This window comes from Microcebus murinus, chromosome 10 (assembly GCF_040939455.1).
Source record: "Microcebus murinus isolate Inina chromosome 10, M.murinus_Inina_mat1.0, whole genome shotgun sequence".
Classification (NCBI taxonomy): Eukaryota; Metazoa; Chordata; class Mammalia; order Primates; family Cheirogaleidae; genus Microcebus; species Microcebus murinus.
Window position 1 is genome coordinate 10,553,670 of NC_134113.1, and position 24,201 is coordinate 10,577,870.

At 56.0% G+C, this 24,201-nt stretch overlaps 1 protein-coding gene across 3 annotated transcripts; it reads right to left on the bottom strand.

Annotated features, from left to right (window-relative positions):
• Window positions 1-2,215: 2,215 nt before the first annotated feature.
• On the bottom strand, window positions 2,216-23,831 carry LOC105883759 (chronophin). 3 transcript variants are annotated; one of them, XM_076007002.1, is made up of 18 exons: window positions 23,640-23,826; window positions 22,335-22,377; window positions 21,845-21,949; window positions 21,089-21,165; window positions 20,719-20,830; window positions 20,562-20,638; window positions 20,017-20,161; window positions 19,421-19,489; window positions 19,156-19,246; window positions 18,604-18,749; window positions 17,734-17,845; window positions 16,972-17,053; window positions 16,818-16,898; window positions 15,551-15,667; window positions 14,805-14,902; window positions 14,315-14,486; window positions 13,212-13,306; window positions 2,216-3,568 (listed from the first exon to the last, which is right to left on the bottom strand). In XM_076007002.1, the coding sequence occupies exons 1-18, from the start codon at window positions 23,696-23,698 to the stop codon at window positions 3,252-3,254; spliced, it is 1,998 nt and encodes a 665-aa protein (XP_075863117.1). In that variant the 5' UTR covers window positions 23,699-23,826; the 3' UTR covers window positions 2,216-3,251. The 3 variants fall into 3 exon arrangements, with proteins under 3 accessions (XP_075863117.1, XP_012642639.1, XP_012642637.1); XM_012787183.2 differs by lacking the exon at window positions 2,216-3,568 and adding an exon at window positions 11,981-12,515 and having other exon boundaries at window positions 23,640-23,831; XM_012787185.2 differs by lacking the exons at window positions 13,212-13,306; window positions 14,315-14,486; window positions 14,805-14,902; ... (12 more) ...; window positions 22,335-22,377; window positions 23,640-23,826 and adding an exon at window positions 8,294-8,909.
• Window positions 23,832-24,201: the final 370 nt, after the last annotated feature.

Consider the following 24,201-nt stretch of genomic DNA (forward strand, 5'->3'; position numbering starts at 1 on the left):
GACTACAGGCACGAGCCACCATGCCCGGCTAATTTTTTATATATATATATTAGTTGGCCAATTGATTTCTTTCTATTTTTATAGTAGAGACGGGGTCTCGCTCAGGCTGGTTTTGAACTCCTGACCTTGAGCAATCCGCCCGCCTCGGCCTCCCAGAGTGCTAGGATTACAAGCGTGAGCCACCGCGCCCGGCCTAAAATTTGAACACCATCTTTAGGTTTTAATATTGTGTCGGAGGAGGCACACAAGTCTACTCCTGCGCTCCCTGTGGTCGCTCGGAGGAGTCTAGGGGCTGGGGCGGCAAGTTTTTTTCGCCTATTAGACCTGGTAACTACCGGGAATGCTAGGGCCTTATGCGGGGACTTTAAGGATTTTTTATTTAAGGTGGCGTGTGACTGGGAGGTCTCCTGACGTGGGTGGCTAATGAAGACCGAATCTTTAAGCGTATCTTGGAGGGAGGACAAGTCTTTGGAAAGCCTGGCAAACTCTTTTTGAAGTTGTAGGACATCCTTTAATTGCGTAACCCTTTCACTTAAGTCTTCCTTGGTGCGCAAAAGCAGGGGCATTGTAAGGGGAGGCATTAATGAAGGCGCGCAAAGCTGAGGCGCGTAAGGAGGAGGTCTATGGGGTGCCTTGGCAAGAGGCGGGCATTCGGGATTGTGATATCGGGCTGCTTCCTCCTCGAGGGTTGCTTTTCCTGCGGTGTCGAGGGACTCTCGGGGGGAGAGGGGTTGTTTTTTGAATACTGGGTAATTGAATGCATGAGGAGCGGTAACCTCGGGTAAGGGAGGGTAGAGGGCCTTGGTGTCTGGCCTACTAACCGGGGGCTCGTCTTTAGATGTCTGGAGCTCAACCGATGGGTCTGGAGGGGGCATATTAATACAAACTGAGGGGCAAGGGGAAGGGCATGTTGATCTTTTAGGATTATCAGGGGAGGCCGACCTTTCGGCCACTCCTAAAGACGTTTTCGAAGCGGACCGCGACACGGGTCGGAGGCAGAATTCTGCTACTGAGAGCAGCTGCTTTTTATTGGGGTCTGAATCTGCCCCTTCAACAATATCTCTGATTAGTCCCCAGTATGAAAAAACAGATCCAGGGACGGCATCTGGGCCTTGATTCATAAGTAAATCGTTTAAATCTCTACCTACTTTTTGCCATTTGTGTGGGTGAATCTCAGGTCCACCAATAATAAACCAAGGACAAGCACGATCAATGAACACAAAAAACTTTACTAAGTCTTTTTTCTTAACTCTAATTCCCCTCTCTCTGAGTGAGGCCTTAAGATCCTTAATAAAAATGGCCTCTTTAGACAATGAATGGCCCATCTCGATGGGATGACAATGTAAAAAATCTATTCACCAGACCGTCGATTCTGTGAGCGGCAGAACGGAGGTCTCTCTAGGGGTTTCTCGGCCGAGGAGCTTGCACTGGCGTCATCCGACAAAGGTCCATACCTCGAGCCCCACGTTGGGTGCCACTTGTCCCGACCCTCGGGACCTTCTGTTACTCTTGGGGGTCGAGGGGGACCGTGCCTGAAAGAGATGGGCGAGAGAAAGGAACGAGACCAAGCAAAGGGTTGTCAAGGTCTGCTTTACTAGGTTTTTCGTTGGTTTTATAAGCATACAGAAACAAAGAAGTAGGGAGGGGCGGGGGGGGGGTTAGGGTTGATCAGTCAAGAACAGTTTAGGGTCAATCAATTACAAACTTTCTAGGGTTTATCAGTCACAGATAGCCTCTGGCGCCAAGCCTGAAGTGTTTATTAGTCACAAACCTCTGGCTCCAAGCCTGGAATATCTTGCGATCTTTCTCAGAACGGCCATTAAGCACCTTCTGACAGCTCAGGGTATTTATGGGTTAAGACCCTCAAAGGCCTCGGTTCCTAACACCTTCCAGCTGTGTGCTTTTGGGTAAGTTAACATCACATTTCTGCTCCACAGTTTCCCAAGCTGTAAAATGGAATAAGTAATACAAACTTGCTGGGTTTTCCAAAGGACGGAAACAGATCACTGATGCATAAAGTGTTTTTGAGTCAAGTGAACAAGACTCACTGATGCATAAAGTGTTTTTGAGTCAAGGTATTACTGCACACAGAGAACACTCTGGAACTGGGATGGGTCGTTTCACGCAGGGAATGATGTGGAGGGCCAGTTCTAGGGAGAGCAGGCTCAGACAGGGGCTCCTCATCCCTCCCCAGCCAGACTCAAACACAAATAAACACTCCCACTCGCACTTTATTAAGTACGGAAGGACTGGTTACAACAGGGGTGGAGGTGGTGGGGAAGGCCCAGCCCCCACCCCCACTGTCACTGGCACACGATAATAAATAAATAAATAAATAAATAGATAGATAGATAGCTGGGAGTGGGCACGGGAAGGAGGTGGCACAGCAAACACTGACCACACAGGGGACACAAAAGCCCACCTGCCAAGCTGTGGCCACCATCAACACTGTACAGGTACCATGACTAGGAAAGGATGGAGATTTTGGCCACAGAAGCCCCAGGGCCGTCCACTGCACCACAATCTTTATAGAAGCAAGGCGTCTTCAGAACTTGGACCCTTATTTATTGACTGAATCTGGACACCTGGCTGGTCAAGTCAGACCCATATTATCAAGAGGCCACTTTATCTTAGACTTCTGGATTGTTCTATTCTGGATCTAAGAGACCAGTGGGTCATTATTACTTGGTATCCTGATGGGTTCACCCAAGACCTAGGACACGCAAGGATCATTGTCACAACCTTTTGATTGGTCCCCTCAAAACCCAGCATCAATGAGTCACTATCACTTAGCCTTCAGATTGGTCCACTTAGGACAACAATGGGTTATGGTTACCTAGACCCACTGATTGGTCAACTGGAACCCAAAGGCCAGGAGGTGAAGAACAGCTAGAGCTCCACAAGGCCCAGGGAGAAGGGAGAGGATTAAGTGCTCAGGGTTGGAGAAAATTTTCAGTTGGCATCAGGGCCCAGGTTTTGAGGAGGAGAGATGACAGGAAATAAGGCCACCTGGCTGGGTTAGGCCAAGATGAACCCATGGTGGACCAGCTCCTGGGATAGCAAAGAGTGCCCAGCCACTGCTGGGAGGGGGTGTAAGGGCCTCAAACCTTCCCTGGGTCCCAGCCCCACCAGGGTGCATAAACTGGGGCCAGGGAGTCAGTGTCACTTAACACGGCTCATGACCTATAGGCTCCATCTACAAGATCAGAGAGTGGGGAAGGGGTGGGCCTGAGGCTGCAGGTCAGGTGGGCTCAGTCCTCCAAGCCCTCCATCAAGTCCGCGATGCTCTCCACGTAGTAATGGGGCACGAGGTCCTGCTGGCCGGCTGTCAGGTAGGCCTGTGCCTCTTCTAGGCAGGAGACACCCGTGAGCGTGAGCACAGTGGTCATGCCGCAGCGGTGGCCAAAGAGGATGTCGGTCTCCAGGCGGTCACCCACCATGAGCGTGCGGGCGGGGTCCACGCTGAAGTGCTCCGTGATGCACTCGAACATATAGGGGCTGGGCTTGCCCACCACCAGGGCCTGCCGTCCCGAGGCTGTCTCCACTGCTGCAGCCAGGCTCCCGGCGCCTGCAGGGAGAGGGGATACTCTGTCAGCAGGAGGGCAGCAAGGTCAGTGTAAGGCCTGAAACTGGGATTCCAGGGAGCTTGGCACCGGGTAAAAATTAGTCACTAAAATGAGTCAGAAGGCCTGCTTCCAAGTCTAGTGTGGTGGTTAGGAGTAGCCTGCAACCAGATGCTAGCATCCACTCTATCTTCACTATCCTCGGACAGGCTAATGTCTCTGTGCCTCAGTTTCCCCATCTCTAATATGAAGCTATCAGTGGCACTTATCTCATGTGGGTATTGTAAGGACTTCATGAGCTACTCCATGTAAACAGGGCCTGGCTCAGAGAGTCCTGCCTGAGGTTCAATATTTTACCCTGGCAGCTGTGTGCCTTCTGGCAACCTCTCAACCTCAGCTATCCAACCTCTCTGAGTTTCTCTGGACTCCCTACAAAAGAGGGAGCCAAGTAACACCTACCTCCAAAGGGGTGCTGGGAGCACCACAAGGGAAAGCGCTTTGTAAATGGAAAAGCACTTAACTGCAGTTGTGGTTATTGCTACAAGAATTCATGCATCTGGCACAACCCTTTTGGAACACAGCAGAGCTCAGAAATGTTTGCACCTCTCACCCAGTCAGCCTCCCCCAGAAAGTGATAGCAAGAAGAGAATTCCAACTGGAGACAAAAAGCTACATGCTGAAGATGTCTGTGGCTACAGTAACTATAAACCAAAGCATGGAACTTTCCCAAGTGTCTAACAATAGAAGGGCTGTTTAGAAAAGGACAATCCTGTCTCCCAGCCCGGTACCATCCTGCCCCACACAATGAGTCCACTGTGCCTGTCTCACAGGCATGTCTCTGTGCCAGAACATTCTGCCTTCACACTAATGTGCCTGAACAAAAGATGATGATGATAATCACCATTTACCAAGCACATTCTAAACTGTTAGGGCTGGAGGGTGGGGACCATGGAAGGCCATTGTACAGATGAAAAAGCTGAGGTTCAGTGATGCTGTGTCACTTGTCCAGGGTTGCACAGCTTCATAAGTGGCAGCAAAAGGATTTGCATTCAGGTTAGGTCTGACCCAGTCGTGTGCTGGGCCAGCTTGTACTGATTTGGGAGTGCAGACTGTTTCCTTTTCAGGAATTTTGTGTGCTGGTTGTTTAAGGAAGCTACTATTAAAAGTCAACTTTATAAAACTCTCAACCAAATGAGTTTTTTTTTTGAGACAGAGTCTCACTTTGTTGTCCAGGCTAGAGTGAGTGCTGTGGCGTCAGCCTAGCTCACAGCAACCTCCAACTCCTGGGCTCAAGTGATCCTCCTGCCTCAGCCTCCCGAGTAGCTGGGACTACAGGCATGCACCACCATGCCCGGCTAATTTTATATATATATATCAGTTGGCCAATTAATTTCTTTCTATTTATAGTAGAGACAAGGTCTCGCTCTTGCTCAGGCTGGTTTTGAACTCCTGACCTTGAGCAATCCTCCCGCCTCGGTTTCCCAGAGAGCTAGGATTACAGGCGTGAGGCAACCAAATGAGTTTTGCTTTAATAAGTTCTCAAAGCTCATCACTTCCTAATTATTTTGCCACATTTTACTATTACCTATGCTCTGGAGGCAGTTTCCATCAGTACGTGGAAATGCCGCATAATGGTGTGCTACTGCATGCCTCTTCCCAGCTCCCCATGCAGGGACTTCATGCTGGTAGCTCAAAATCAGCCATGGCGGGAGTATTTGCATCACAGAAGCCTCCTCGACTGCTAAACATTTATCAGTGCGCCACCGGTCTGATCCCAAACACTCTGGGCCCTGTCTCCCTTCTCACAGCCGACAATAGTTCACTTAATTAAGCCAAAGACACAGAAGGGGAAAATGGGTGGAGACAGCAAAAGTCCTTAGTCCCTTGGCCTTCAGATGAGGGGGAGAAAGTGCCCAGTGTCACATGATCAAGGCAGAGGTGGGTCGGAACTTGGGCTTCCAGGCTGGCTCGGGCAAGCCCACTGGGAGGTTCTCCCTGACATCTGACCTAGAACGTGCCTGCTTGTTTTCTTAAGAACTCGGTAGAGAATAAAAGCTATTTGCTCCCTCAGCTAGCAATTCCTCCCAGGATGGGAAGGGCGCGCCAGAGTCACCCCAAGGGGTTTTTCTCAAGAAAAACGGCCTAGGCTGGAGCCCCAGCTCTGTCCTTTCCCACCAGGATGGAGACTGGTCACCTTTGGAACTCTTATGTCCCACTTCATTCATTCAGCTAATATTTACTGAGGCCCAACTATATGCCAGACACTGGGGATAGGGCAGTCAATGCAACAGACATCCCTACCCCGGGGGAGCAAGCATCCTAGCCGGGGAGTGTATAACTGTCTCTCAGCCCCCATCATTCCTCCTAACCCAGCACTCTGCAATCCAGAGCTGCTACATGCTATGCCGATGACATCTTTCTAAGACAGCAGGCATTTCTATTTGCTGGCTCAAGTGGCTGCCATGTGGCAACAAGGTAAACACACAATTTAGGAGGCCCATGGGGAAGGAGAGGGGGAATGGGGGGTGGGGGAGTTGCATTATTTCAGATTTTTATGCATAACGGCGACCTTTATTATTTTTATACCACACTATTTCAAAGCTGCATCATTCAGTTATGCACAAACATGACTTACAGCACTGTACTTGTTAAGCCTCTGTCTCCCCCTCTAGGCTGTAGGAGTGACAGCAGGACAGGTGGGCACAGCCAGGTGGGCAGCGAGACCACAGGGGCCTGGGTTCGCACAGAGGAGAGTGAGGCAGGGGTGGGCGAGGCCTGGTCTCTTCCCAGCTCCTTGACACAGCCTTCTTGAGCCCTGGGGGACCTTTCAACCCACAGCCTGAACTGAGCTTTGAGGTCTCCAGGGAAAAACACTTCTCACAGCACGACCTAGGGCAGGCAGGCAGGAGCTGCTGCAGCTGAGAGTGCTGACCAGAGCCCTCACCTCAGATTTATGGGGAAACTGAGGCTGAGTTGGTCATGTAGCAAGTAGGTCTGTGGCAGAGCCAGGACAGGTCTAGAAGGATAGAATTCCTCCCTGCCATCCTATCATAACACCGTGTCTAGGTCTTCTGGCACATATCACCGTGCCCTGCAAGGAAGCTTCCCCAGATCCCCTCGGCACTAGGCCTCCTCTCCACCCCATCACAATCCTGTGTCTGCTCCACCTCGCTCAATACTGCCCTCCCCACCAGGAATTTGGTATCAATGACTGGGTCAGTGGCCAGCGAGAGGGGGTGACAGAGATCTTCCAGGCCCCAAGTCTATGGACTGGGGTATTAACCTGACCACACACACTCACCACTGCCCATTAGCCTCTGCTGCCACCTGCTCTTGTCTCACTCCTGCCCCCGACAATGTACGGCCCTGCCTGCTCCTGCCTCTTCTGCAGGGCTGCATGTGCAGAAGATGGCAGCGAAGGGTGCCTTGGATCAGGGGTCGGTGTCACAGGAACCACGTTCCAGTTCTGTGCTCTATCACTGACTCACTATACGCTATCGTGCGCACTTCCCCTCTCTTAGCCCGTTTCTTCTTTTCTTCTTCTTCTTTTTTTTTTTTTTAAAGAGAAGAAGTCTTACCATGTTGCCCAGGCTGGAATGCAGTGGCTATTCACAGGTGCAATTACCATAGCACAATACAGCCTTTTTTTTTCTTTCTGAGACAGAGTCTCACTCTGTTGCCTGGGCTAGATCGCCGTGGTGTCAGCCTAGCTCACAGCAACCTCAGACTCCCCGGCTCAAGCCATCCTTCTGCCTCAGCCTCCCGAGTAGCTGGGACTACAGGCATGCGCCACCATGCCCATGCTAATTTATATATATATATATATTTCTTTTTTTAGTTGGCCAATTAATTTCTTTCTATTTTTAGTAGAGACAGAGTCTTGCTCTTGCTCAGGCTGGTTTTGAACTCCTGACCTTGAGTGATCCTCTCACCTCGGCCTCCCAGAGTGCTAGGATTACAGGGGTGAGCCACCCTGCCAGGCCCACAATACAGCCTTAAACTCCTAGCTTCAAGCAATCCTCCCTCCTTAGCCTCCCAAGTGGCTGGGACTACAGGTGCCCACCACCACGCCCAGCTGCCCTGGTTTCTTTAATTGGGAAATAGAACAATAACTGTCAACTCTGGAGTCATTTGCAAAAAATAAGAACAGACACCAAGGTGCTTCCTAAAGCTCTGTGTAACATGGGGGTACTCTGGCTACAACTTACATCATGTGAGCACCTACTATACTCCAGGCACTCACCCTGATCATGGTCCCCTTAGATGAAACTGGCATGGTGAGCATTGCCGTTTTACACCCTGGCAGAGATGCTTGGAGGTTACGTAACTGCGTGGAGCTGGAACTGGAACTCAGGTAGAACTCCACTTCCAGTGCTCCCCACACACCTGCCTGCATCCTGTTCCTAGGAATGTCCCAACCCTCCAGGCTTCGTTTCCAACCCTCACCACCCGGATACGGGTGGGTGGGGCAAAATCCCGCCAGCAACCTTCTGAGCCACAATGGGTCTGTTTCCTCATCTGTCAAACGGGGACCCCACCGCTGCCCCTCACAGGGTGGTGGCTGTAGGAATTACCACACGTACACACGAAAGCACCCTGGGCCTCCCTCGCATCTCCTGGTTCTCCACCTGCCGCCCGGAAACGCCCCTTCCCCGCCCCTCACCCCCAGGCGTGGAGGCGAAGGCGCAGGCCGCCCCCAGCCTCGGTTTCCCCTCCAGCTCCAAGCTCACCTGGAGTCCGGCTGCCGTCGCTGAGAGGGTGCCATGGGTCGCGGTCGGTGGCCACGAGCAGGCAGTCGGGGTCGCGCAGGTGCGCGCACGCCTCGCTCAGCTTGGCGAAGGAGAAGTGTTCGTCGTAGCCCACGAGCACGGCACGCACGCGCGGGGGCGCGCCGTTCCCCGCGCCCGGGTCCTCGCCCGGGTCCCCCGCCAGGCGCAGCCCCGCGGCTCGCAGCTCGGCGCGCAGCCCCTCGCCGCCCAGCACGAACACAGCGCCCGGCGCGTCCGGCGGCCCGGGCAGGCGCTGGCGCAGCAAGCGCGCGGCGCACAGCGCGGAGCTGAACAGCTGCTCGGCGCGCAGTCCCCCGAAGCCCAGGCGCGCAAAGCGGAGGGCCAGTTCGGGCCGCGCGCGCCGGCTGTTGTTGCTCACGAACAGCGCCGACTTCCCGGCCCGCGCCAGCCGCTCCAGCAGCTCCGGGGCGCCCGGCACTGCGTGCTCGCCGTTCCACAGCACCCCGTCGCAGTCGAACAGGACGCCCTGCGCCCGGCCCAACACGTCGCGCAGGGCCGCGCCGCGAAGCCGCTCACAGCGCGCCATGCAGCCGGCCGCCCGCCCACCCTCGCAGCCCGCGTCGCGCTCCTTGCGCGGGCACGGCGCGCTCCCGGGCACGTCTCCCACAGCCGCCAATCCGCGCGCCGGAAGGGTCAGGGGGCGGGGTGACGGCCTTGCCCCTCAGCCAATGAGGGTGAGAGTCTAGGAGAGGAGCGAGACCGCGAGCGTACGGACTTTGGAGAAAGGGACGAAATCTTGACTCCGACCAAGGGGAGGTGACCAATGGAGAACTAGTATGATCTTTCGCCCCGCCTCTATCTCTGCTGGGCCAGTCGCCGCCTCGTTTCAAGACCGGCTAACCTCTCACAGGGGTGGGAGCCTAGGAGACTGACCTTCTTTTTAACCAATAAGGAGCCACAGGAAGAAAACGGGAAGCGAATGAGTCCGGCTTCTTCCAGCCGGACTTCCAATCAGAAGCTTATGAGAGCTGGTTGCTAGGAGGAGAACCGATGCTCAGTGAGATGTAGTCTCGTTGCCCTCTGAACCGTGGACGCTCCAGCTCTGCGGGAAGTCTTGAGAGCTCAGGAGGAGCATGGTGTCTTCTTGGACGTTGGGGCCCTCGGTCTAGACCTGCGGTTCTCTGCACTGGGTGTGCAGTAGAATCCCCTGAGGAACTTAGTTTTTTGAGATATCATTTACAGAAAGATGCGTAGTTTTTTTGTTTGTTTTTTTTGAGACAGAGTCTTGCTTTGTTGCCCAGGCTAGAGTGAGTGCTGTGACGCCAGCCTAGCTCACAGCAACCTCAAACTCCTGGGCTCAAGCAATCCTCCTGCCTCAGCCTCCCGAGTAGCAGGGACTACAGGCAGGCGCCACCATGACCGGCTAATTTTTTCTATATACATATTAGTTGGCCAATTAATTTCTTTCTAATTTTACAGTAGAGATGGGGTCTCGCTCTTGCTCAGGCTGGTTTCGAACTCCTGACCTCAAGCAATCAGCCCGCCTTGGCCTCCCAGAGTGCTAGGATTACAGGCGTGAGCCACCGCGTAGATCGGTCAGCGTAGATCTTAAATGTACATACATACAGTTTGATGTCTTTTGACAATTGTCTTTAAAAAATACCAATGCGTAGCAGGAGCACAGAGATTCTGATTGGATCGTTTTGGGTGGGGCCTGGGCATTTTTTGGTTGATTGGTGTTTTTGTTTATTTTTTATGTTTTTATTTTTAAGAGACAAGGTTTCGTTCTGTGGGCCAAGCTGGAATGCAGTGGCACGATCATAGCTCACTGCAGCCTCAAACTCTTGGGCTTAAGCAATTCTCTCACCTCAGCTTCAATGGAGCTGGGACTATAGGCACCCTCCACTGTGCCTAGTTTTTCTATTTTTTTTTTTTTTTTTTTGTAGAGATGAGGTCTCACTGTGTTGCCCAGGCTGGTCTTGAACTCCTGGCCTTAATCGGTCCTTCTGCCTTGGCCTCACAAAGTGCTGGGATTATAGGTGTGAGCCACTGTGCCTGGCAAGGTTGGTGTTTAATTAGCTACAGCGGTTCTACTGTGAGGACAGAGTGGAGAAGGACTGGAGGCAGGCAGCCGTCACTGGAGCACACGAGGGAGGGAAAGAGCCAGAGCAGCAGTGGCTGATTACCCAGGGTGGTGACTGGGTGACCCTAGGCTGCCTGGGTCCCTGTCTTAGGGAGGCAGGCTTCTGATCTGGAGGAAACCGCTAGTCTTGGGATCTTTGAGGAGCCAGTGGTTTAAAGTGTGGGGATGAAGGATTCCTTCAAATTTTTCACCTGGCCAGCTCCTGACTCACCTCCTCTAGGAAACCTTCCCTGACTATTCTACCAAAACACATCAGTCTGGGTTAGATGGCCCATTCCTAACTGGGCTAATATAGGCTTCTAGTACCATGACACTTGCGTTTTTTTTGAGACAGAGTCTCACTCTGTTGCCTGGGCTACAGTGCTGTGGGCTACAGTGCTGTGGCATCAGCCTAGCTCACAGCAACCTCAAACTCCTGGGCTCAAGCAATCCTTCTGCCTCAGCCTCCCGAGTAGCTGGGACTACAGGCATGCGCCACCATGCCCGGCTAATTTTTTCTATATATTTTTAGTTGGCCAATTAATTTCTTTCTATTTTTAGTAGAGACGGGGTCTTGCTCTTGCTCAGGCTGGTTTTGAACTGCTGACCTTGAGCGATCCATCGGCTTTGGCCTCCCAGAGTGCTAGGATTACAGGCACTAGCCACTTGATTCTAATTGTCACTTCTCTTGCTGGTCTGTTCTCAGGAGTCCCTTGGATGTAAGGCTGAGGCGGGGAGCTGGCCTAGAGTCTGGCAGAGGCAGTCTCAGGGAAGGTTTGAGGACAGATCCACTCCTGCACCTTGGGGAGCCTTCACTGCCTTCTCCCAGTGGGGGCTGGGGGAAGCAGCAGTAGCAGCAACCATCGCTTATTGGGCACTTCTGTGTCCCAAGGGCGGTGCTTTGGTCTTTATAGGGGTGTCTCATTTGATCCTCAGAGCAACACTTCTGTGGTGAGAATTGTTATACTATTTCACAAATCAGAAAACTGGGATACCAAGAAGTAAATTGCCCAGAATGTGAGGAACGAGCCAGGCTTTGGAATCGGACCTATGCTCTCATCCCAGTCCCTGCCTTACTGGCTGTGTGACCCTTGGCAGGTCACTTCTTTCTGAGCCTCGGTCTCCTCACCTGTAAGACACAATGGGATTCACTTCCCCTGAGATTACATGGAAACCATGCTCAGAAAAGCAGTGTGTAGCAGAGAAAGCTCTAAAACTGCCGGCGGTTATTATTTCAGACAGGAAGAAAGGAGGCAAAGAACATGTAATTTGTTCCTCTTTATGAAAGTGGCCTCTTTATTTCAAGGACAGAAAATAAAACTATCATTTGGGCAGCTGCTCCAGTTTTGTCCAAAATAATTTATTTACCAGCCTTATAAAAAATACGTTGGCAAGAGAAAAATAAAAGTCCCGTAGGAGCAGGCAAGCCTCTCCTTCCTTCTGGTGGCTCCCCTGCGACCCTGCCAGAGAGTGGGGAGTGCAGCTGGGGGGGAGGGGACCTCAAGCCCAGGGTGGAAGAGGAAAAGGTCAGGAAGTGGAGGACTGTCCTGAGCCCTCCTGGCCATGGGGCCGACCCAGCGGGCACCGAGGCACTTGTGAGCAAAGGCTGGAGGCCCCACCCCTTGGGAGGGGTGAGAGCTGTCCTGGGGGACAAGGTGGGAGAGAGGGGACACTGAGGGCCATGCAGGAATGAGCCGGCCACTCAGTCGGTCTCTGAGGCGAGGCTCCGGGGCTGGGGCTGAGGCGGGGTAGCTGGGGAAGCGGGGAACCCCCCTGCAGGCTCAGGGGCCTCTCCCCCCTCTGTGGGCACCCCCAGGTCCACCTGTGCGGGTGTGCTCGAGGAGACTGGGCTGGGGGAGGCTGGGCTGAGGGGTGCTGGTGAACGCCGGCTCTGGCGCCGGGCAGGCTGGGGGGCCATGGGGGGCAATGGGGGTGGCACCGTGGGGGCCCGGAGGTTGCTGCCAACCAGACGGCGGGGCAGAGCTCGGGGGGTCCCAGGGCTACCAGAGCCAGGGGGTGGGGGTGGGGCTGGCGCCGAGGCACGGGTGCTGGACAGCTGGGGGGGCGGCATGTTGGGCCGGGCCGGCGCTGGGCGCTTGGCTGTGGAGGAAGGGAAGTGGGGAGGTTAGGTGTCCATGTCGCCTGTAAACCCTCCAAGCTCGGCCCCACCTCAGGACCTTTGCGTCTGCTGTTCCTTCTGCCGGGAACAGTGTGCACGGCTGGCTCCCTGTCACTTGGGTCTCTCCTCCTGTCCTTCACCCCTCAGAGGCCATCCCTGATCACCCCATGCCCCACCCCAGTCACTCTGCCCATTTTCCTGTTTTATTTCCCTTGTAGGACTCTTTGTCCCCTGAAACGAGCTTGTCTGTTTTCATTTCACTTGGTCATGGCTTGTCTTCCTCCCAGGACACAAACCCAGCGAGGCCCCCGTCCCCCATGTGCTGCTGGCCAGGACTCCAGTGCCCCAGTGCTCACGCTGGCTAACCTTTAATGGGCACTTGCTGTGTGCTAGGGCCAGGCGCCCCGCCGCACCACTGAATGCCGCACACAGCCCTACAAGGCAAGTGCAGTTGCTGTTCCATTACACAGAGGAGGAAGCTGAGGCTCAGACAGCTGGATATACCTGCCCAAGGTCATGGAGCTGGAATCTGAACCCAGAGTGCCAGGCAGCAAAACCTGGGCTTTTCACCACCTTGATTCCTGGCCTCCTCTGGCTGTCTAAAAAGATGGGAGAACTTGCCGTCCCCTCTCCCTGCCTACCCTTTGTCCCCTTCTCTTTTCCCACAGCCAACTCACTCCTTCGAGCCGTATCGTCCACCGGGGCAGCTGTCTCCGGGGGGCTCCTGTTGACCTTGGGGGAGGATGGTCTGGGGGGCGCCTCAGACTCTGTCCTGCCGAGGGAAGGAGGGTCAGGGTTAGGCTTAGGCATCTCCCGGAATCTTGTCAGGTGGAGTTGGGTCCTTCTGTACTCACTCCCACCACCCTGTGGCTGTGCTTGGGATCTGTCCCCCACCTCCCTGCAGAAGATGCTTCTAGCATTGGCCAGGGTTTGTGTCCACTAAGCCCTGGCTGCCCTGTGACCCTGTGACAGGGTCCATGGTCCCTAGGAACCAGGAGGGCACCCCGCCTGTCTGGTGGGTAGGCTAGGATGTGAGGTGGGCCGCAGGGCCGCCCTCGGCCTCAGCGCCCCGCCTCTGTGATCTCTGTGAGAGGTTCTGGCCTCTGCCGCTGGAGAGCGGCTGGGAAGCAGGCACCCATGCTCACCTGGCTGCCTCTGGGCCTCTGCTTGGTGGTCTCTTCCCCAGGAGGCCTTTCCTGACCCAGAGCTAGAACAGCTCCCAAACCTGTCTCCTGCTTTATCTTGCTTTTCAGCCCCGTCCTGACATTACAGAACGCGCCTGTGCACGTTCCTGTCGATTCTCTCTCTCCTTGCCAGCCTGGAACGTGAGCTCTAAGGGCAGCATTTGTCTGTCCTGCTCAGCTGAGGACAGTCACGATCTGGGCCGTGGCAGTCTGTGGTACTGACCAATACCTGCCGGGTGTGGCAGCAACGCAGAACCACAAGGCCCTTGTTGATCTGAAGGATCGAAGAGGAAACTGGAAGGTATTTACAGATTCCAAAATGATCATCTCCCCAGTTCCTTAAATCCCCAGGGCCAGAAACAGGACCTGGCACATAGTAGGTGCTCAGTAAATTGCCGTGCAATGAACAAGGGAACACATTAGGCAAGGCTGAGACTCCACCTTCTCCAAACTAGGAGAACTGGGAGACCTGGTCTTTGCAATGACAATGCCAATAATCACATTTGCTAAAATGCTGCTTCAAGTCGTGAGACATGGTGCCTCAGGCTGGGTGTCTGTGGGACCAGGACGGGCCCCTCATACCCCTCAGTCCTCACCTTTCCTTGGTAGCCGCTGGGGCTGGGGCTGGGGCTGGGGCTGGGGCTGGGGCTGGGGCTGGAACAGGGGTGGGCACGGCAATGGCTGGAAGAGCGTCAGAGGCCAGCTGGTCGCTGACGGTGTCCTGAGGGGCGAGGGCTGAGAAGAGGCCCGACACGTTGAAGTTGATGTCTGGAAGTAGAAGGAGCAGGTGTTGGCTCTCGGAGCCTCCGCCATTCTCCCACCTGAGCCTGTGTCAGGGTCACTCCCTGTTTCCCCCAAAATGATCTGGACCACGTTTTGCCTTCCCACTCCCACATGAGCCTCAGGACAGGCCCATAAAGCAGGCAGCATGGTTCCCATTTTAGAGATGAGAAACTGAGGCTCAGTGTGGAGAAGCAATTTCCTCCAGGCCTCGTGGTGAGCTCGGCACAGGGAGGCCAGGGCTGGGGCCGGGGCCCGGCAGAGGGAGGGCACAGAGTGAAGCATCCATGAAAGCAGGAGCTGCACCTCCAGGGAAGAGGCTGTCTGCGCTCTGTATCAGCGCCTCGACCACGCCCACCACCTGGATGGAAGACACCGAGGCTGCGTCCAGCTGGGCCTGGTCCCTGGGACAAAAAGGGAGACGAAGTGAGTCACCCACTTAGCAAAGTTTTCATGACCCCAACTCTCTGTGTGGCCTCGGGCTGGGCACTGGGGACACGGGGATCAACCACATCCAGGACCCGTCTCCTCGGAGTCTTGGTCTCCTCGGAGACAGCCTCTACCAAGGAACTGCACTCTGCACAGATGAAACCTTTGTGCCATCTGTGGCCAGGCGAATAATGACCTCTCACTTATGACTTTACAGTCTGTAAAGCACTTCCCCATTCATCATCTCACCTAATTATCAAAGCAAAACCCCTGCAAGTTTATGTAACTTCCCCCCAGTTTACAGAGGAGGAAATGCTCATGAGGGTGACCTCCCAAGGCCCATCTCTGGAAGGTAAAGGGTGGGGCTAGAGCCAGACCTCTGGGCTTCCAGCCCCCCACCAGGCCACCAAGCACTCCATCACCGCCACTACCCATACGCCTATCTCCAAAGCCCCGTGGGGTCCATGGTCCCTTCAGGCTGTTCCTCATGGCAGCCTTGAGAACAGAAGCCACTTGACCCCTCTGAGAATGGGGAAACTGAGGCCCAGGGGAACAATAAGCTGCAGATGGTTGGGATGGGGACTGCCTCCCTCCTACCACCTTTCCGACCCGTGGCCTCTCACCCTTCTTTCTCAGGTGGCCACAGTAGGTTGGGCCCCAGGACAATAGCAATGTTGCTGGGTGTCATCTTGTTCACCTCCTGCTCCTCAGCCAGCTGTGCCAGGAACTTCATCAGGTACCTGGGGGGGAAGTGGGCGTGGGCAGGGGGCGGGGCATGTGGGGCCCTGAATACCCACTGATGCATGTGAGCCCTGGGAACTCTCCAGCTTAGGGTTTCTCAACAGTCGGATACATACCATAGGGGATGGTTTTTAAATCTTTTTTTTCTTTTCAGACAGGGTCTTGTCCTATTGCCTGGGCTAGAGTACAGTGGCATCATAGCTCACAGCAACCTCAAATTCCTGGGTTCAAGCGATCGCCCTGTCTCAGCCTCCCAAGTAGCTGGGACTACAGGTGTGTGCAACCATGCTCGGCTAATTTTTCTGTTTTTTTGTAGACAGGGTCTCATTCTTGCTCAGGCTGGTCTTGAACTCCTGGTTTCAAGCGATCCTCCCACCTTGGCCTCCCAGAGTGCTAGGATTACAGGCAAGAGCCATGGTTTTAAAATTTTTGATAGTCAGCTGGGCATGGTGGCTCACGCCTGTAATCCTAGCACTCTGGGAGGCCAAGGCAGGCGGATTGCTCAAGGTCAGGAGTTCGAAACCAGCCTGAGCAAGAGCGAGACCCCGTCTCTACTATAAATAGAAAGAAAACTAATTGGCCAACTAATATGTATAGAAAAAATTAGCCGGGCATGGTGGTGCATGCCTGTAGTCCCAGCTACTCAGGAGGCTGAGGCAGCAGGATTGCTTAAGCCCAGGAGTTTGAGGTTGCTGTGAGCTTGGCTGACACCATGGCAGTCACTCTAGCCTGGGCAACAAAGCAAGACTCTGTCTCAAAAAAAAAAAAAAAAAAGTAAAAAAAAAATTATTTTGATAGTCAAATTAGCTGATCTACTGAGTGCCAACTAAATGTTGGGCACAGAACTAAGCTGAGAGTCACCCCACGGGGTAGGGACGGTTATAATCTGAATTTTCCAGATGGTAACACTGAGTTGCCTGCCCAGACCCACACAGGGGCAGAGGTGAGACGTGAAACCAGGCAGTATGGCTCCAAAAGTTCAAGGAATTGTTCATTTTAATGTCTAATTTTTTAAAAAATATGACTAGTACATCAAAGCTGTGTTTTCAGAAATATTGCTTAGGACACAGTGGCAGGGCCGGAGTCAAACACAGGGCCCTGAGTCCTTGGGCTCTGGCTTGGGGGAGGTGGGCATGGGCGTGGGCTCACCTGAGGTTGCTGAGGTTCTCAGGGGGTAGGCGGCTGCACACCTCTTGGAGGGCCTGTAACCGGGCCCCCGGCTCCTTCAGGCTGAGGAGAGAGACCTGGTCAGCGGGTACACCTGCGCAGCCTCCGCCTCCCCAACCTCTCTCCCTATCCTCACCTGGCGGCTTGCATCCAGTCGTCATAGAGGTCAAAGGTCATCAGGGGCTCTGGCAGCTCCCGCAGATAGGATTTGAGGGCACCTGAGGCAGAGGTGGGGAGAAGTCAGAGGCAGAGAAGCAGCCCCTCAACCTGCTCTCCCTCTTTCCCTATAGAAGGAACCTCCAGCCCTCGTTCACACTAACGTGTCTAGGTCTGATAGTTTCTTTGGGTCACAGGCCCCTTTGAGAAAAGGAAGGCTAGCATTCTTTTTTTTTTTTTTTTTTAAGACAGAGTCTCACTGTGTTGCCCAGGCTAGAATGCTGTGGCCTAGCTCACAGCAACCTCAAACTCCTGGGCTCAAGTGATCCTTCTACCTCAGCCTCCCGAGTAGCTGGGACTACAGGCATGCGCCACCATGCCCGGCTAATGTTTTGTATATATTTTTAGTTGGCCAATTAATTTGTTTCTATTTTTAGTAGAGACGGGGTCTCGCTCTTGCTCAGGCTGGTTTTGAACTCCTGAACTCAAACGATCCACCCGCCCCCGGCCTCCCAGAGTGCTAGAATTACAGGCGTGAGCCACTGCGCCCGGCCGGAAGGCTAGCATTCTTGTCACTAGAAAAATGTACACACATTTCAGGGGTTGATCACGGACCCTGTGTTAAGAACCCCATGTGTCCTCAGCAGAATATCAGGCCTTCAAGCCAAACTATCTCAGGATCATTTCAGGCAGCTGAACCCCGTCCCCCAGTCTCCCGCCCAGGGCTGCCTGGACCAGGCACCTGCCACGGCGTGGGGGTCAGAGCAGAACTCCTCCAGGCTGTGGGGGTTCGAGGCCATTGTCTGCTTGAGGCGCTTCAGCACGGAGGCCCCAGCGGCCAGACGGAAGAGGCCCTGGGGTGCGAGAGGGAACAGGTGGGGGTCACAGAGGGGTGGGCAGGGCTGGATCCCCGGGCTGGGGGCCCTGGCTCACTTGTAGCCTGCGGTAGGCTGCTGGCCCTCACCAGGCCTCAGTGGCACCACTGCTCTGGCAGGCAGAGTGGACACGACACTGTCTGTGGCCCTTCTTAACTCTCAAGGTCTAGAATTCTGAGCAAAGGGCAGGGCTGGGAAGTCTAGAAGGAGCTGGGAAAAGTCGTGGGGAGACGGGAGTCTGGCTGGAAGTGGGAGGGAGAGAGGAGGCCTAGCAGGATCGTTGAGAAGCCCAAGTCTGTCTCTGGGTATTTGCCACCTCCTAAGGGTCTATCTTCAGGAAAGGAAGCAATGTATTAACAACACTAAGGTGCAAAGGACAGTGTGTGACAATGACAGGTGCTATGGTTTCAGTGCCATCTTCTCATGTCACTCTGGGCACATGTACCTCTTTGCCTCTGTCTCTCCCTTGTAAAAGGGTGCCAATAAGGGCTCCCTCCAACGGTTACTGGGACCATTAAAGGGAGCAAGGAATGCACAGGCTTAGAGCACAGAGCCCGGCCATGTGAGCATCGCTGAGCGGGAGGTAGTGTCAGTTTGGCACCAGGAGGCCACGCCTTCTTCCAGGGACCTGTGCTCTAATGAGGGAGTTACAGGCACCAGGGCAGGGCAGCATGTGGGGGTTTGGGACAGAATGAGGGCCCCAGTGCTCCTTCCCCAGCTGCCCCAGGGGGTCCCACCTCTTCCTTCATGCCCTCAGAAAGCAGCATCATGACACAGGCCTCGATGGGCAGGGCGATGTCCCGGCCCAGCTCTTGCAGGTGGGTTCCCAGCGACACCCCATACATCCTGGAGGTGGAGGCAGCTGCCATCGAGGGGGAAGTGTCTGCAGGAACAAGACAGATCAGTGGCCCAGGGTCTTCCCACCCCTGGGAAGCCAGGCAGGGGTCACTCCCAGATGTCCTCAAGGTGGTACCAACTTCCACCCGACTGTCCATGCACACATCTGAAACCATCCATCATTCTGTCCATCCACCTCCACTGCCTCTGCCCTAGTCCAGGCCACCATCGCCTCCCTTCTGCCTCCTAAAAGGTCTCCTGGCTCTAATCCTGTCCCCTTCAATGCATCCTCCACACAGCACCCAGAGCAGTCTCTCCATCACAAATTTAATCCAGCCCTCAGCACTCATCCATGGCTCCCTACTGCCTTTCAGGACAAAGTGCAAGCTTCTTAGAAAGCCCTGAGCAGGGTGGGGTCAGGGGTATGAGGTTCACCCTGCCTTTGCACCCACCTGCTTGGCTGTGGTTCTCCCTCAGCTCAGCCAAGGCTGTGTCCAGTGAACTTAGTGACCTGCGATGGTAATCAGCCTGAATCTCCAGGAGCTGTGGGGACAAAGGGACACCCTCAGGGGAAGTGAGGGAAGCTGAGCCTTCCCCAGCATATACAAAAGCAGACCCCCCCCCCCAGCTCCTACCATCTCACAGGGTCCTAGTGGCCCCTGGCTCTGGCATCCAACCCCTGAGCTCCGGATGGCTGGAGCCTGGTCTTGGACTCACATGAATGAAGTAGTTGGCATATGAGTCCTCCTTGGTGGCAAAGTGGTACAGGTCGGCCAAGTACTCATCCTTGGGGACAGAGAGAGGAGAGCTTAGCCCATGTGAGAATGGGGGTCTAGATGGGAAGCTGAGGCTTGGAGGGGTTTGTGACTTGCCCAAGGCCATACCACTGTACATGGAAGGTCCCCCCAATCCCCTCTCTCTGCCAAGGTTTGTACTTGGGGCCAGCCAATCAGAACCCCTCGAACTCCAGAGGGGCTTTTACGGCTGCTTAGTCCTCATCTGTGTCCCCACATCCTCAGCACAGTGCCTGTTATTCATCACTCAATCATTCTTTCATTCACCTTTCATTCATTCACTCATTCACTCAGCAAACGCCCAGACTCTGGTTAATAGACCAAGTCTCTGCCTCCAGGTGTTACGAGAGTGGTGTAGACAGCACACAGACCCAAACCCCAGCTCTGCTGCTTCCGAGCCACGCGGCTTTGGGCAAGTCATGTCACCTCTCTGAACTTCAGCTTCCTTGTCTGTGGAATGGTAACAGCACCCGCTCCTGCCACCCCCATACATCCAGGGAACCCCAAGGCCCCCCTCACCTTGCACTGCTCCACCTTCCTCTTCAGCTCCTCCTCCTCCTCCTTCAGAGTCTCCACCTTGTTGGCCATGGTGGTGTGGCCGTAACTGCCTGGGCCACCTCCTAGGCCTTGACTGTTGCCTGAGTTCTTGGCTGCCTGACTGAGCCTGGGGAAGGACCCCAAGGTGGGCTGGTTACGAGCTGAGTATCCCTCCATACATGGGACTGTGGGATTTACAGGTGCAAATCAAGAGTGCCACTGGCCCTCAGCTGCTGCCCAGCCTGGGCTGCGAGTGCTCCTGGCTGCCCCCTGGTGGTGGGTTTGGTGATCACAGCCACCCAGGTCCAGAGTGGAGGGTGGGGCACCCCCCTGCCATCCAGGGATCTTGGAGGACTGTTTATGGCTTTCCTAGGCTTTGGGGTCACCCCCAGCACCAACTGTGACAACCATGTACACACTGTTGAATGCATCCTCACATGTGTTCCTATGGACCAGACATGTGCACAAGAAAACACACCGTACCCAGCCAAGCCTTCGGGGTCCCACCCAGTGGCTGTGGCTCCCACCTGCTCTTGAGGGTGTTCCAATCAGACACGAGCTTCTGTAGGCTTTTCTTGTGCTTGAGAATGGCTGGCAGCTCCTCCTGGAGACAGGTATGGGGGTGGGGTTCAGTGGGCTGGCGGGGAGGGAGCTAGAAGGCTAGGGAAGCTGGGGACAGGTCACCTCACTCAGCCTGCTGAGTGGCTGCAGGACATCCCTCTCCAGAGTCATCTCAAACTCGGCGAGGATGCGGGCCAGCTGGTTCTGGATGGCACAGGTCATCTCCAAGGCCTTCCTGTGGACGTAGCACCAGTGGGCACAGGCTCTGGCAGCCCCTCAGCCCCCTGGGAAACACCCGGTGGGGCCTCCCCTCCCCAAGATTTCCTGCCCCTCCTATCTCTCCTCCACCTCGGCCAAGCCAAATACCCTCCCCAGGCTGGGCTGCCCCCCATGACCTGGACGCAGCCTGGCCATTCCTCTAACGTGGACCCTGTCTCAGCCCAGATTGCTTCTTGGCATTCCCAGGTGAGGGCTGGGCTCCATCTGTGCTCACCCCATGCTGGAATCGGGGTCCAGCTCCTTGAAGCTCTCGGCCATCGTGGTGGACAGAGCCATGAGAGGAAGCTTCTTCTGCGGGGGGAGGGGTGGGCGCTGTGAGTGCACATCCCTGAGCACTGGGCGAGCCCCTTAGGGCAGGAGGGAAACAGGATGACAACAGGCATGGGGGGAGGGTGACATTTCCCTGTGACCATGTACAGAGTCCCCACCCACCTGGGGTCCTCCTTCCTCTGTCCCAGGAGCCACTTAGTTGGGCAGGAAGGAATGCCCAAGTCCTACCACAGACTGGGGAACTAAGATGCAGAGAGGGCAGGGAGCTAACGTGAGGTCACACAGTTGGAGGAGACTGGAAGGGGGAGCTAGCCTCTGAGCAGGAGCTCTTTCCCTGCCCCAGGGCTTATGTGGCTGACCTGGCCACCTCTGAGCTTTCCTCTCCTCCATGCCTTGCTCCCAACTCCCTACCCCTGTCACACTCCAAAACATGCCCACCACTCCCCTACCTGGAATTGCAGAGAGCACTGGCTTTGGGATCAGAGAGATCAGGGACTGGTAAGAGGGGTGGGGTCCAGACAGGGATGGGAAAGACAGAGGGTCTCATGAACATAGTGCCAGAGGGGCCACGGGACAGGGCAGTCTCCAAGCCCTTGGTGCCAGAGGCTCAGATTGGCAGGGACACCTGAGCCCCAACCAAACTTCCCCATTAGACTGAAGCCTGCTGCTCAGGCCCGTCCTTCCTGGGACCCCCACTCACCACCCGCTTGTCCATGTCTGCCCCACTCTGGCCCTGCAGACAGGCCTGCAGCCGTTTGTGGACATTGTGGGCTGCCCGCTTGGCCGGCTCCAGCCGCTGCTCCACCTGGGAGGGAGGTGTGGGAGATTACCATCAAGGGAGGTTGTCTCCCTAGAGCAAGCGTCCTCAAACTATAGCCCGCGGGCACATTTATCTAGCCCTCTGGGTGTTTTTGCCGCTGCTGCCCGTCCTGCTTAGCAGCCGACTTGTCCCGGGCCCACAGTGTGCACTCTCCAACGGTCTGAGGGACAGTGAACTGGCCCCCTGTTTAAAAAGTTTGAGGACCCCTGCCCTAGAGCACCTTCCCACCTTTCTCCTCCCCCCAGGACCCCATGACCATCACCCTGGGAATGACTCAACCTGGGCCCCTAAATGGCATCCGCGCCCAGCCCTCTGCTCTGACAGCCTGCATAGGCCTGCCCTCCCACCAGCTGCTGGCCCAGGCACGTACCTGCAGCAGGTCCTCACCCAGGAACTCGGCAGTCTCCGGGGTGCTGCAGGGGAGAGAGCTTCTGCTGAGCTGGCCCGTGCTGGGAACTCCCCGGCCTCCCCCTGCCCCCAAGCAGGGCACCTGGACCCCAGTTGCTTCCAGTGCCCCTCCCAGGTGGGGCCCGCCCTGGGTGGCCAGTCTGCCTCATCCCAGTCGGAGCACATTCCATGGGAGTGGGAAAAGGATACAGGACTTCTTCCTCCTCCACCCAGGGCTGTGTCCTGAGAGAGGGCAGACGCATGAAACTGTAGTGGGGGGTGGGGAAAGCTGCCCAGGGCCCAGCTTTGGGACACAGGCTCAAAGCTTCTCTTCTGCCCACCCCCAAATCATCAGCCCACCCCAGGAAAAGGAGGCGTAGGCTGGCCCCAAGAGCGGGAAGGGTGGGAGCTCAGATTCCTGGGCTGTCAGTCACATAGGACTCTGGACTGTAGCTGTGGCAGGGGTGCACAGGCCCTCAGCCTGTGCTTGGGACACGTGGGGGATGCTGAGACCCATAGCAAGGTGGCCTAATCGCCTGAGGCTCACGCAGGCATCTGCGCCAGTGTGAGACTAGAATCAGGTCTCTGGACACCCAGGCCCCTCCCCTGGGCTCAGAGAATGGGGAACTCCCAAGGCTGGGGGAAGAGGAGCAGAGAAGACAGGCCCTCAGAGGCTCCCCAAACTTCCGGCCTTGATCCCCCAGCTCAGGGGCGGGGAGTGGGAACAAGGAGACCTGGGGACGTTTCCACCTGAGTCTGGGAAAAGCAGAAGCAAGACAGAGAAGCAGGAGGCCTCTGGGCTGGGGGAGGGGTAGGGACGCCGCAGGGCAGGGGCAGGCCCCTCCTCCCTCCAGGTCAGGACCCCGTCTCCTCCCCTCCTCCAAGGTCTGGGGCCCTACTCGACCCTTTCCCTCCCCGACCCAGCAATCAGAAGTGGTTAACAGCCCCAATGTCCAGAGGGAACAAGTGAGGCCAGACAGGACCGTCCACTCAGAAGCTCCTGGGGGCTGCGAAGTCGCAGTGTCCTTGGTGAGAGGGCATCCTCCCCGCAGCCCCCCCATCCAGTTGTGGTGGGTGCCCTTTCCCCCAAAGACCAACGTCTGCTCCTGCTCTGCCTGGGAGACGCGGGGGGCGTTCAGAGGGGAGCAAGAGAGGGCAGGGTTCTGGTCGGTCCGAGGGCGGCTGCCCGGCTGCCCCCAGGCGCCCCCACCCGGTCTCCCCGCACCCTTCTACTCCCCCTCGGGTCCTGCGGGGGTAAGAGTGGGGACTGGAAGCGGGTGACACTCACCGTCCCAAGCTGCCCGTCTGGGCCAGCTGCCGCATGCGATGCAGCTGCCTCTTCATCATCTTGAGGGCGGCAGGGGCTCGGGGTCACGGGGGTGAAGGCCTGGGCAGCCCCCGGCCCGGCCTGCCTGTCCCGCAGCGCGCTCTCGCCCCGGATGGGTGGGCGGCGCGCTCGCTTCCTGGGCCGCCGCGCTCGCGGCTCTCGGCCCTGGCTGGCGGCCGGCTCTCCCCGCCCCCGCCCGCGACTCCGCCCCCGGCCCCCAGGTCACTCCTCTCTCCAAGTTGGTTTCCTTGCTTTCCCCCCGGCTTCCGGGCCCCCCGCCGACCCCCGGCCCGGCCCCCGCGAGTGCTCGTCTGGCGGCCGCGGCGGTCCACAGGTTGAGTGCCGGCTCCTCCTCCCGCCCAGCCCGGTGGCGGGAAACAGGTAAGCCTGCTCCTGCCACACCCGCCCGCCTGCAGGCTCTGGGTGTAAATAACCTCCACGCCCCTCTTAAAGGGGAAAGAGGGTTCCCCGCTTAGGAGGGATAGGCCAAGGCAAGGCCCATCTGGGCCTGCAGAGGGTTACT

Bases quoted from the DNA above. Each gene is read 5' to 3' on its own strand.
- LOC105883759 (XM_012787183.2), bottom strand. From the start codon at position 23,698: ATGATGAAGAGGCAGCTGCATCGCATGCGGCAGCTGGCCCAGACGGGC. The intron at 20,639-20,718 runs GTGACCTGTCCC...ACCTGTCTCCAG, and splicing joins CACTCAGCAGGCTGAGTGAG to GAGGAGCTGCCAGCCATTCT. The intron at 20,162-20,561 runs GTGGGAGCCACA...GTCCTTCCCCAG, and splicing joins TGGAACACCCTCAAGAGCAG to GCTCAGTCAGGCAGCCAAGA.